General features: G+C 48.3%; 1 protein-coding gene across 1 annotated transcript in view; it reads left to right on the forward strand.

Annotated features, from left to right (window-relative positions):
* Col6a3 (collagen type VI alpha 3 chain) overlaps positions 1-13,404 on the forward strand; it is a 78,970-nt gene that overhangs the window by 12,592 nt on the left and 52,974 nt on the right. Inside the window, exons 2-4 of the mRNA XM_046456915.2 lie at positions 3,914-4,034; positions 5,435-6,052; positions 11,797-12,399. Of these exons, the coding sequence (XP_046312871.1) occupies positions 3,944-4,034; positions 5,435-6,052; positions 11,797-12,399 (1,312 nt within the window). The 5' untranslated portion in view covers positions 3,914-3,943. The remainder of the gene's footprint in view (positions 1-3,913; positions 4,035-5,434; positions 6,053-11,796; positions 12,400-13,404) is intronic.

Consider the following 13,404-nt stretch of genomic DNA (forward strand, 5'->3'; position numbering starts at 1 on the left):
AATGCATTTCTGCATTAATTGAGATGATCATGTGATTTACGCCCTTAATTCTATCAATGTGATGTATCACCTTGATTTTTATATGTTGAACCATCCTTGCATTCCTGGAGTACAGCTTACTTTGTTATGATATATAATCCTTCTAACACATCCTTGAATTTGGTTTGCTAGTATTTGAGAATTTTTCATCAATATTCTTTTAGGGATGTGGGTCTGTAATTTTCTTTTCTTGTAGTATCTTTGCTTTATTTTGTTTTCAGGGTAATGCTGGCTTCATAAAATAAGTTTGGAAGTATTCACTCCTCTTTAATTTTTTTGGAGGAGTTTGAGAGGGTTGGTGTTAATATTTCTTTAAATGTTTGGTTGAATTCTCCAGTGAAGCCTTTTGCTCTTGGGCTTTTCTTTGTAGGAGGCTTTTGATAACTGATTCAAACTCCACCATAGTTATAAGTCAGTTCAGATTGTTTTTTTTTTTTAAGAGAGAGAGAGAGAGAGAGAGAGAATTTTTTTTTAATATTTATTTTTTAGTTTTTGGCTGACACAACATCTTTGTTTGTATGTGGTGCTGAGAATCGAACCCGGGCTGCACGCATGCCAGGCGAGCCACATCCCCAGCCCCAGATTGTTAAACAAGTTTTTCATGATTCAGTTTGATGGAGAGTGTATTTCTGGAAATGATTTCATTTTTCTAGGTTACCCATCTTGTGGGTGCATTTCTGTCCTCACTTCTTCCAGTTACCATTTGAGTCTTGCTCATCTTACAACTTCTCAACAGTGGGAATGCTGTGCCAGCCATTTCCCAGGCCTGATTTACTCTAATCCCTCAGCCTGCTCAGGAATAGTCACAGCATCTTCCAGATGGGGATGTGAAACAAGGATGCAGGCATTTGAGATTTGGGGATACCACAATTTTAAAAGTTGCAATTGAAAATCCAACAGGTATTTGAAAACCAGAGAGAAAGAATTCAGCATCAGCATTCACATTGATGCTGAGTGTCTTTATATATTGTAATTCACTACAAGACCTTCTTTAAACCTTCATACTGTAACAATGAAATATAAATTGTGATGGTAACCAAATCTCCTTAGAGTAAATGCATTTCAGTTTCTTCAACCAAATGGAACTTCTTATGTAACTATGATCTACCTCATATCATTTGCAGTATCAGTGTGCCCAGTATGAGCAAAAAGTGCTCAGTAAAGAGAGTTTTAATGGACGCATGATGCTGATGATGAGATTGGCTCTGGCCTCTCCCCTGGGACTCTTTGGAGAAACTATGGCCATCTTTAGATTCCAGCCCCCTGGCTTGGTCACTGGGAGGTGGTGAGCTCTGCCATCAAGGGACATGGGTCCACACTTGCAGTTAATGGAGTCCAAGAGAATCAGCATGGCCCAGGTGCAGTAGATGCCTGGGCGGATGGGGAGGACTTCAGTTGGTGCTTCACAGAAGCAAGAACTCAGAAAGACCACACTCAGTCATGAAGAGACCACTGCTCCCAAGCTGTGCACCTGGTTGCCTGGGATGTGAATAATTACTGTTGAAAAAGATGTTTTAAAGCACGTGTTTGGTCAATTCTGAGTTTAGTGAGTGTGGATTTCTTTATGTTGTTTCTTATTTCTCAGAGCTGCTGTGTGTTCAGTGTATTGTTTCCGGCAGGCTTGGGATCCAGGGCGTTCCAATCTCTGTTGCTATGGACCCCCTGCCTTTCCCCCTAGAACATTTCATGGATTGAGGTTCCATGGCATCTCCTTTTGGAAATGCTGAAAGAACCTGCCTTGGAAGAGAATGGTTCTTACTACTCTTCTGCATCAGGCATTTAGTAAGCAGGTGGCTGTATACTCCTCACAGGAGAGGTGTTAGCCTCGTTCCCGAGTTACAGTTAAGATGGAAGATTAGAGCAATTAAGTGACCTTTCCAAGGAAGAGTGTGGTAGATCCAACGTCCAGATTTATCTGATTCCAGGCACCTGTCTTCCCCATACCACTGGGTCCTTTTCTGAATCCTAAAAACCAAAATGGAGGCTTTTAAACTAGATTGACAGCTGTCATGTAATCATGGAGTTGCCATGGAGAAAAAAAGAACCATTTTTTTTCTTATCTCCATCTCATTAATCTTCAGATGCCATTTACCAGGTGGCTAATTAGTTGTGTGACTTTGGTCATTTAGGCTCTGAACCCCAGTTCTTCACTGTAAGCATGGGGGTAGGCAGCTACATAGAAGGATCATGCAAAGATAATGAGGTCAATTAGGACAAGTTGGCATGTGGTAGCTGAGCGACTTTGATAACATTAAAAACAGTGGCTTGATGACATTCCAGACTGTGGGTGTTGCCAATGCCCTTCTCCCTCAGCACTGTCATCTCAACTCCTGACCAGAGAAGCCCTGACCAGTCTGGCAAGAAGAGTCTCTGTCATGCAGGCTGCAGGCAGGATCAACTACACAGCTTCTGGGACCAGTGCCCAGTGGGAAGGAGAGTCTCCTCTTAAAGTCCTTAAGAATTTCAAGACAGACACAGCCAAGTGTTAGGCCAGGTCCTGGGGCCTCTGAGCACAGGGTCCTGCTGTAGCTGAGCCTAGACAGGAGAAACCAGAGCCTTGAGCTGAGAGGAGGAGAAAAGACGTGCTGACCTGGCCGGGGCACTTCAGCCTCGGCAGAAAGAGCAGGGCAGCTCTCTGGAGGGGTCTGAGGAGGTCTCAGCCACCTGGATGTTCTCTGGATTGGGGAGAGGAGGGTGAGGGGACCGATGCGAGGCCTCGAGGTAGGCAGGGAAGATGTTGGCAGGGGGGTCTGATGACACGGCTCCCGAGGCCACATGATCCTGAACATGGCTGCCTGGGAGTCACAGAGCAGCCACCAGCTGGTGCGCGGTGTAGGAGACTGTGGCAAGCAGCTGGCCCTCGGGTCTGGCTCTGCAGCCTGGTTAATTGAACCTCCCTGGCTTGTTCCACTGTGAGGTTGCTCTTGGCATCCAGCGGGGCAGGTGTTGAATAGCCTCAGGGAGAGGGCAAGGTTTGAAATCATGCCGTGCCATGGTTGGCCTTGCTCATGCTCTGACTTGGTCAAAGCCCCTTCTCTCCATGAGCTGAAGCTTTCCTCAGTGACTCCTTTATACATGATTTATAAGCAGAAGCTGGCTGTCACACCCTGCCACCTTTCTGCGAGGACCTGTGCTCCTGACCAGGTAGGAGCCTTTTCTTCCCACCATTTGCTCAGGAATATGCTATTTCCAAATTGCTGCCTGCCTCGGTTTGGGAGGAAGAAGGCATACTTCTTTACACAGTCAAAATAATGTAATCACTAGGTTCAAAGACGCCCATTCACATGCTTAAATAAAACTGCTTTTCACAATGGGAATACATCTTGGTTCATTTGTTATTAATGAGTATAAAGAGGATGCTTTCAACTTGTGGTGAAACCACTGTCAGCGTCCATCAGAAAATGTGGCCGTGCTCCTCACACTCTGTAAGAACGTCCAGCCAGGAAGTCAGCAGCTCATTACAAGGGGATCCATGACCCGTCTGCAAAAGGTCTCCTGGGACAGAGCTCCATCTGGCTACCTCAACACGCACTGCCCTCTCTGCCTCCCTCCTCTCTTAAGGCTTCCAAGACAGAGACGCCAAAGCATCCAGCCGGGCTCTGGGTCCCTCCCTGTGTGTGTCTGCAGCTGTAGGTTCCTGAGCCATGAGGTGCATGACTGTGTATCTGTTTTTGTCCATCCGTCCATCCAGCCATCTACTCACCTACCTACCTATTTATCATCTGTCTATTCTTTGCTGGTTTAAAAAAATGGATCAGATACAAAGCCCCCTGGGAGGTCTAAAAGGACATAAAAAGTACCATATTTTGAGGAATTTTTAAGCATGAGAATTAGAAAACCCAACCATTCTCTTCTGCCCTATTTTCTCTTTTAGGTTCAGACTTGGTGCTTAGACAAATCCACAATGAGGAAGCATCGGCATTCGCCCTTAGTGGCCATCCTTTGCCTCTTTCTCTCAGGCTTTTCCGTGACCTATGCCCAACAGCAACAAGCAGGTAAGGTGCAGAAGTGCCCTTCACTTTATAAAAAGGAGTATCCTGTTCAGAGCTTAGATCTTAGCCATCACAAGCTCCATATAGAGCTTAGGCCTGTTTTTAGACCAGCCATTTGTCGTAGGAGGTGGATTCAGCTTACAGACCCCTTGGATGCTCTTCACCTTTTCCTAAAACTTGAGTTTGATACCGTGGAGGTGGCTTGAAAGAGGCCTGCTCTTCCTGAGCGTGAGTGGGGGTTGGCGTCTCAGAAGTCCCACCTCTGGGGGAGCTTCCCGTGAGCTTGCCCCTGGAGGGGACAGACACCGAGGGGGAAAGGCTGTCCCTGGGGGAGAGGTAGAGCCCTCTCGTTATCTCTGGGCACAGAGGGAATTTTCCTCTAGCATCACGGGATCTTTACACATCTGTTTCCTAGAGCCATTTTCTTATAAGGTCCATCCTAGAGATCCTATTCAGAGTTTGCTTTAGAGTTTTAGAAAAGTGAGAAAACCCTCTTGCATTACCAGTTGTGAGGCACTGACTGGGTCCCTCTCCTTTGCCTGGAGAGCAGGACTCTGACGGGGCCTCTCCCCCGGGGCCAGGCTGCTCTAGATGGGCAGGTGAGTGCCCCCTCCATGGAAGGGGAATGTGGGCTGGGGCCTCTGGTCAGCCCGAGGTAAGCAGAGTCCAGGAGCCTGCCTGGTGTGTGGGCCTGTCTCTGGGCCACTGACGGCCAGCTGCCCCGAGTCCCTACACTCGAGGAAGAACCAGATCCCCCTGTGAACAAGATCAGTGCCCTTCTGTGTCTGTGAAGCCCTTTACACAGTAACTAGTTAGAGAAGCTTTCTCCCTGCTCAGAAATCTGAGAAAAATGAGCCTTTTCCCTCTCTACATTTACACAGTTCTTTGCTACTTAAAAAAGATGTACTTGTTAATTTTTTTGCAAATTACCCACAACATTAGGGGTTAGTTCAGGTAAAACAGTGTAGTAGTCACATCACCTCCTTGTCAAGGCCCAATTTTATGCCCCAGACGGAGGAATGAGCCTATAAGGCCACAGCTGGTCACCCATGGTAAGAGGTCCCTTTGGTCTGGTCAAGAGGGTCTTGGGGGTCAAACTGTGGTGAAGCTCATGCTTGAGTTCAAAGACACCTAGGAGGTTTCTCCCACTCTGGAGCAAGCTGCTGGCCCTGAATGTGGTCACTCAGTGTGGAACTTGGGCTGTGACCGGGTACCACAGCTGTTGATTCCATGGGGCTGGGGCCCTGCTCCCCAGGTAAGTCCACCTGCCTGAATTGCATCAAGTGTGAGTCATTCAGTAACAGCATAGCATCAGCTGGACTGTTTAGGAAGTTTTGCACTGATAGGAAGTGATTAAATTGCTTGAACAGTAGAAAAATCTAAACCAATGTCTTTTTTTAAAGATGTCAAAAATGGTGCCGCTGCTGATATAATATTTCTAGTGGATTCCTCTTGGAGCATTGGAAAGGAACATTTCCAACTTGTTCGAGAGTTTCTATATGATGTTATAGAATCTTTAGCTGTGGGAGAGAATGATTTCCATTTTGCTCTGGTCCAGTTCAACGGAAACCCTCATACCGAGTTCCTGTTAAACACATACCGCACTAAACAAGAAGTGCTTTCCCATATTTCCAACATGTCTTATTCTGGGGGAAGCAATCAGACTGGAAAAGGATTAGAATACGTAATTCAAAACCACCTCTCTGAGGCTGCTGGAAGCCGGGCTGGTGACGGAGTCCCCCAGGTTATTGTAGTGGTGACCAATGGACACTCAGAGGACGGCCTTGTTCTACCCTCAGCGGAACTTAAGTCTGCTGATGTTAACGTGTTTGCAATTGGAGTTGAGGATGCAGATGAAGGAGCGTTAAAAGAAATAGCAAGTGAACCAGTCAATATGCATGTTTTCAACCTAGAGAACTTTACCTCACTTCATGACATAGTAGGAAACTTAGTGGCCTGTGTGCATTCATCCGTGCGTCCAGAAAGGGCTGGGGACACGGAAACCTTTAAAGACGTCACAGGTAATGGCAACATCGCCAAGCTGCTCCTGCCCTGCGTCCTTTGCAGCTGAGCTTGGCAACCGCTGGCCTTAAAGCAACGCCCTGGCTAAGAGTCGGTGGGGAATAGGAGAGATGACTGTTCATGGGCTTAAAAACAAAGGTTTGCGTACCTTCTGGAGCCGCTTTCTCAAACACGGCACTTGGCCACATCCAGAGGAGGCCTTTGTTTCTGAAACAGCTGATATTTTAGCTAAAAGCCGATTTCCAATAGATCACAAAAGAGACCTCAGATTCCTCAGAAAAGCGTCTGGTGAATAGCACCCCCAAAACTGCTCTGGGCACAGAGACCTGTGTCCCCAGAGGCAGCTCCATGCCAGGAGGGGCATGAACAGAGAGGGAAAGAACGTCCACCTTCTGGTCCAGTGGAGAGCAGAGAGCTCCTCTGTTCTGCCCTTTTTCTGAATTCATTTCAGAGAATTGATAGAATCTGAGTGGGAAGAACCCTAGATGTGATCGAGTATGGATCTGTTTGGAAGAAATCGAGTCCTAAAGGGCAGGGGGCATGCTGGGGAAGTCCACCCGGGGCAGCCTCGGGCTCTGGCCCTGCCTGGAGGGCGTATGTGTCCACCATGCCATACCTGTGGCCAGGCCCAGAGAGGCTCTTTGGGTTCTAATGGCCCTCACTGGCCATCCTGGAAGAATCCATAATGCATGGATATCACCTTGCTGTGCTATTCACAGTGACGTGGCAGAGCTAATTGCCATCAGGTTGTTGAGCCCATTAACTGTCCTTCTAGTGCTAAGTGCACTGAAGAAGGAATTTGATAAGTGAAATTCCAGAAGGTACCACAGCAGCCCTGACGAGTGCGTGGGACTAGGTGTCCGCAGTGGGGACAGCAGGGTGGAGGGACGCCCTGCGTTAGAGCAGAGTCCAGAGTCCATGTGGCCCTTTGACAGCCGAGAGCTGAGCATTCTGGGTAGAGCAGATGGGGAGTTGGGGGGGGGGGAGGAGGGAGACATGCAGCCTCCACACGGAGGGCAGGGAAGAGGAGGGGGCTGTGTCCTAACATTCTGAAGTGGACAGCGAGTGCCAGCAGGGCCGGCGTGGATCACCCCCATGAAGGAGAGGGTGCAGAGGGTGGCCTTGGGCTTGGGTGCTGGGAGGGCTCAGGGGTGAGATGGGCCCACACGATGCTCAGGAAACAGCTGCGGACTTGAAGTGTGGCCGAGTTGGCGTCAGAATTGCCCATTAATTATCCATGCTAACGGGGTCCACACTGAGGTCCTCAGTGTGGACCCCGTTAGCATGGACCCCTCGGCGGGGTACCTGACTTGCTGCAGATGCCGCAGGCCCTCTCAGAATCAAAGGGGTTCCCAGATTTGGAGCTGGCAAAGAGGGCAAGGCAGAGAGGAGGACACTCTCTGGGGGAGGCAGCGCAGGGATGGCTTGTGAGTTCCTGCAACAGCCGGCATGGCGTCCTGGAGAGCAGGAGCAGCCAGCAGGAGTGCGGAGAGCCACCTGTCAGCAGGAGATGCCACCTGTAGAGAGGGGACTTCTGGGGCAGACAGTGGGACTGGTGGGGTTTCAGGTGATGCGCACAGTGTGGCCACACAGGCAGAGACGCATAGACAAGCCCACTGGGGAGAGGAGGCTGAGAGACTGGGGCTCAGTGGGGTCACCCACATGGACTTCAGAGTCTCTGGAGATGACCTGAGAGCAGAGTGGACCCTGGTGGAGCCTGATGGATCCGCGGTCATTTAGGAAGATGGGGAAACTCTTGAGTGTGCCTCGCTACAGAGCGAGGGGAGCATTCTCGAATGAAGAAGGAATGAAGGGACAGCGGGGAGCAGGTAGGCACAGCACAGAGGAGGTGGCTGGAGGGAGGGAGACCAAGGGGCAGATTCCTGCTCAGCCTTGGAAAGTGGTCACCGCAGAAGGGCTGCAGAGACAGGGCCGGGGAGGTGACCAGGGGCAAAGTCAGTCTCCTGTCCACCAGGGTAGTGGAAGCAGCAGGAAAAAGAGAGATGAGGCTTTAAGGCACACATCATACCCCTGGGGGCCACGGAGGGACTCAGGGAAGGGCAGATGGAGCAGAAGGAACCTGGAGAAACGCAGCACTCTCTTTACTGTGGTCAGAATCACCGGGCAGCTCTAGGGAAACATCCCAGGCATGGCTGTTCATAGCAGACTGGGAGAGGGATGGCTAGGTGAACAAGCAGGAGGGCTTGGGTGCCCGGGGGCTTCAGAGCCAGCCAGCCCTCACCAACCCCGAGGTGTTTCTGAAGGCTCTTCTCAAACGGCCTTCCCTGTGGTCCCCAGATTTGGACTTGGTAGGGGGGTGGAAGAGGAGCTCCCTTGAGGTGGGTCTGCTTCCCAGGAGAAGGGATAAGAGAGTTGGAAAGTGTTCCCTGCCTCCGCCCTGGTGGTGATACCACCAGTGGTCCTGCTAGGTGGCGGGAAAAGAAGGTGGTGTCCTCAAGACAACCCCAGGCGGAACATCGGATTCCAGGGGAATGGCCAGGGCACCTTGAACGACCTTCTCTGCCGCAGCAGTCGATATACACTCACCCATCACCTTTAGGCGTCCAGGGTCGCAGCAGCCCTGTCAAGGGTAGGGAAGGGATCGATGGAGAAAGGGGCTTTTTTTAAACTGATGCTTTGGCAAACTCACGAGAAGGAGTAGCTGAGTTTGCCGGCATGTGTAGCTGTTCTGTAGATGGGCAAAACTGAGGTCACCACAGCAGAGGCCGAGTGAGCCCCTAACACGGTGCGTTTCCACACAGAAGAGAAAACCTTTGTTTTTACGCCAAGCAAGCATCTCTGTCGTCTAGTGTCTTAGCCCCTAGCAGCCCCGGTGGACTCTGGATCTGTTTATGTCGTCTTTTCTAATTAACTGCACTCTGCCACGCCTCTGGCATCACGCCCACCGCATGCTCCACAGCAAAAAGTAAAATTAGAGACCTACAGAGTGGGACGTCTCCGCTTACCGCTCTGGTAAAAGGCCCGAGGAGGGCCGTCTAGGGCCTGCTAGCAAGCGAGGGCTTTTTCCTCATTTCTGGTCTATTTGGGAACTTTTCCTACTACAGTGTTCCTGATCATGAAATAAGAACATTTTGTACGTGAAATGTTAATGGTTGCCACTTTCTAGGTGAATTCTACTCAGTTAGTCGATCTTTAATGGTTGTGTTTTAAACAAATCCCTTCACCAACCTTTTTAGAGCCCGACTAAAGCAGCAGTGAGGATTTCAGCATAAATTTCTTTTTTTCTGCAAAATATGAATATTTCAAAACTTCATGAAACTGAGCTACAATTTCATATTTGCTTTATAGGAAATAAAAATGTGGCTTTTTTCTTAGAAAGGGGAGCATCACGTGAGCTAAGAGAGGCACTCTGCCTGCAACACAGTGCTCAGGAAAACTGTGTCTCCAGTTGGGCAGAAGGAGCCAGGGATTTTTCCTTGGAGATTGTGAAACTTTTCCAGAGAAAATGCCATCAAGGGTGGGGATCCATGAGCCATAAAGACGAAAAACCAGACATGCTCGAATTTTCAAATTATCGATAGGTCTGACTTCTCCTGGAGTTACTGTTGGTTGTTGGTATACCTTACTCTCCGTAAGTGCCCAGGGCTCCTGGGTCTGCCTAGGCTTTGGCTCTCCAGATAACAAAGCATGCTCTGTGTGTCCCATTACCATGTGTGTAAGAGTATGGGGTTTTATTCAGTGATGACAAATTATCCAACGTTTTTATGACCTGCTTTTGCAGATGTTCAGTCTCTTAGGAGAGAAATTTTCACTTACTTTCCCCCAGGGATCATTTCTCTTATTAAATTATTATGAATGGCAACCCAACTAAGTAATAAATGAAGAAGGAATAGTGTCATGCTGTGACTTAGGTGTCATTTTTTTTTTTATTTGCCATACTGAACACAGGTATCTTTCTTTCAAATGCCACCATTTGCTGTGTAAGTGGCAATTCTTTTGGTGTCCTGCAGGGCCATGGGTTTCAACCTGGAAACGTTGAGGAAGTTTGTGAGGTGATGTGCAGAGCATCTGCCTTTTGCAACCACCCAGCCATTTCTGTGGCCTGCTAGGTGGTTCATACTCCCTGGCTCTGCCCCTGCCCAGGGGCCTTCAGGAAGCTTATGCTCAAAGGCCCAGTCTTATTTGATGATTCTGTGCAACAATTATGGAAAGCATGAGATCTTTATACATAGCAAAACAGCTCTCCTCTCCTTATATCTTAGGAGTATTTCCAAGTTACCACAGTCACCTGTGCAGAGAATAAACTTGCAGGGTGCTATCAGGCCCTCGAGAATGTAGGGAAGAGGAGCAGTTCCAGGTTGAGCACTTCTGCTTTGGTATAGCCCATGGGCAAGCTTGGGTAGAGCATCGTTTCTTTAGAGCAGAACACTTCAGTTCTATGAGACAGGATTTGTATCCTTTTCCACAGTGAGGATAAAAACAATTCCACTGCACAAGGAAAAAAAATTAAATGTACAGTGTTCATTGGCATTAAAATGATCAGAACAAATGGTCTTCTATATAATATTACAATTATATCCCTAATATAGCTTTCTAGAACTCCAGAATGTAAACATTTATGCACACATAAAGTCTCTTCCAAGTTATAGAAAACATTTGCTAGAACAATTTTGCTTTTCCTCTAGTTTAAAGCAGCCTGATTATATGTTTTAAATGAGATCTTGCAGTATTCAGCTCTGATTTGAAGGCATATTGGTAGCCAGTTTTTGCTCAGTGCTTCTGTGTAACCCCCATTCTCCATAGCAGAATGGAAGGCTCATGGCCACCATGGTGGGGAGAGGAGGAGGTCTTGGTCAGTCCTTTTTACATCCTTTAAATGATTCCAGAGCTAATTCTGAGTAAGGGTTAGCAGATGCTTGTGGTCCTGCTAGAAATCAGTTTAGGATGTCATAAAAATAAGGTTGGATAATTATGTCATGACTGGTTTCATATCACTCTGCTTAACATTATTCTGCATTATATGACTGAATACAGAGGCAATGGAAAGAATAAATGAGTAAAAATCCAACCCAATTCCAGGTCTGCATTTGAGTTTCATACAGATAAATGGTTTCAGGGCAAGAAAATCAAGCCCCCAATCTACCAGAGTATTTTAAAATTAAAACTCTAAAAGCAGTTTGAATTCTGACCCACAAGGTTGCAGGTGCTCCACCATTTTGGTTTTAAGGGAAGAATGACCAATAGTTATTCAAGGAATCACTTAACATTCCAGAAGGTTGATTCACAAAATTGTGAAACTGGGATTTTGTTTAAGGCTGTGGATTTGCATAAAAATCCTTATCCCTGGAGGAGGCAGGAGAAATAACCAAAAATGAGAAGTCAGCTTTGGATTTGGGACTCAACTCATTAATTTTCTCCTGCAGGGATGGCAATCACAATCCCATGCTATTACATTTCCCTCCAAATTTAGTAGAAATTTCCAGAATATATAAATGAGATCTCTTCCTCCAAAAAGTACATATGATGTTTTGAAATTTAATTACAAAGATGTCACAAATGAGAATTTGAGCCTGTTCTACACTACTAGTTCCAAGAAGTTGCCTCTTATCCATTCAGAATGCAGAACTCAATGAGAATTTCATGTTCCTTAATTGACATGTGGTTTGTTTGTCCATATTTCGTGTTTCTTATTGGTTTCCAAAGAAACATGTGAGAACACTGAATGATGCATGTGTCACTTGTTCTAACGCTTTCACGTTTTTTGCATTTCTTTCTTTTAAAGCACAAGACTCTGCTGACATTATTTTCCTTATTGATGGATCAAACAACACCGGAAGTGTCCATTTCGCAGTCATTCGAGACTTCCTTATAAATCTCCTTGAGAGACTCTCAATTGGACCCCAGCAGATCCGAGTGGGGGTGGTCCAGTATAGCGATGAGCCCAGAACCATGTTCTCCTTGGACACCTACTCCTCCAAGGCTCAGGTTCTGGACGCAGTGAAGGCCCTCGCGTTCGCGGGTGGGGAGCTGGCCAACATTGGCCAGGCCCTTGAGTTCCTGGTGGAGAGCCACTTCACCAGGGCAGGGGGCAGCCGAGTGGAGGAAGGGGTCCCTCAGGTGCTGGTTCTCATAAGTGCCGGGCCCTCTAGTGACGAGATTGGTGACGGGGTGGTAGCACTGAAGCAGGCTAGCGTGTTCTCGTTCGGCCTCGGAGCCCAGGCCGCCTCCAGGGCAGAGCTGCAGCACATAGCTACCGATGACAACTTGGTGTTTACTGTCCCGGAATTCCGTAGCTTTGGGGATCTCCAGGAGCAATTACTGCCCTACATTGTTGGTGTGGCCCAAAGGCACATAGTGCTGCAACCGCCAACCATTGTCACACAAGGTACGTATGCTCTTCTGGCCCTCTGTGCGGGGTGGGAGGTGTTGTGTGTCGGTTTGATAGAAGTAAGGTGGGCACCAGTGACTCCCCGGAGGAGAGCAGTAAGTACCCACGTCCTGTCCTGCCCCGAGGAGCTGGCTCCCGCAGGGAGGGTCACCACTGCTGCAGCGTTGGGGAAGCTGACCCTCCACAGTGAGTGGGGAGGTCTTCCTAGAGTGGGAGCCACGGCGAGGGTGCTTGGAGAGCTTGGAGCTCATTGTACCCTCTATTCTCCACCTGGTCATCCTGAAATTGGATCTGAGGTTTCACTGTACTCTGAGAAAGCTTCTCCAGGTAGAGGCATTGACCCCTAAGTCAGCGTTAGAAGTGTGTGCATAGGCAGTCTTTTTCCACAAAGTGACAAAGGAGCACCATGTCCCGGAAGTCCTCCTGTACCAGGGCATTGAGAAGTGCACTTAGGAAGGTAAGGGTCAGCACAGTGTCCATTCTGTGGAGTGTTTCTCAGACATTTTCCCCTGTGCTTATCAAGATTGTGATATGTACTCAAATGGAAGGCATTTGGCAAGACAGCCACCTGGAGTCATTTTAAACAAAATCCAAGTCATTTAAGAAATGTACATTCAGTCACCATGGGAGACACCTCAGAGGCGCAGATTTCCCTGCGTCAGCCCCTTTTTAGACATATCTACTTCATGACCTTGGCCAGGCCAACCGGATGCCATTCAGCAAACTGGGGCACGCTGGCCCCCAGTGCCTTCTAGAACCCCCCAGTCCCTTTCCAGCATCACCCACACACTGGGAGGCTCTCATAAGAAGAGTCTTTGGATAAAAGACCTGCCCTCATTTCCCTGTAGCGCCTCAGCAGAGGACAGGCTAAGGGAGAGTGGGTTTGGGTGGCCGTCCCAGTCAGTGACGGAGACGCTCCTGTGTGGGGCGACACGTCTCCACAGCTCTCGTTGGCTGACCAAGTGAAGGCACAGGTCTGAGGCTGCAAGATAACCGTTGTGA

This window comes from Marmota monax, unplaced genomic scaffold (assembly GCF_021218885.2).
Source record: "Marmota monax isolate L192 unplaced genomic scaffold, Marmota_monax_Labrador192_F-V1.1 WCK01_AAM20220418_F8-fsc00230, whole genome shotgun sequence".
Taxonomy (NCBI): domain Eukaryota; kingdom Metazoa; phylum Chordata; class Mammalia; order Rodentia; family Sciuridae; genus Marmota; species Marmota monax.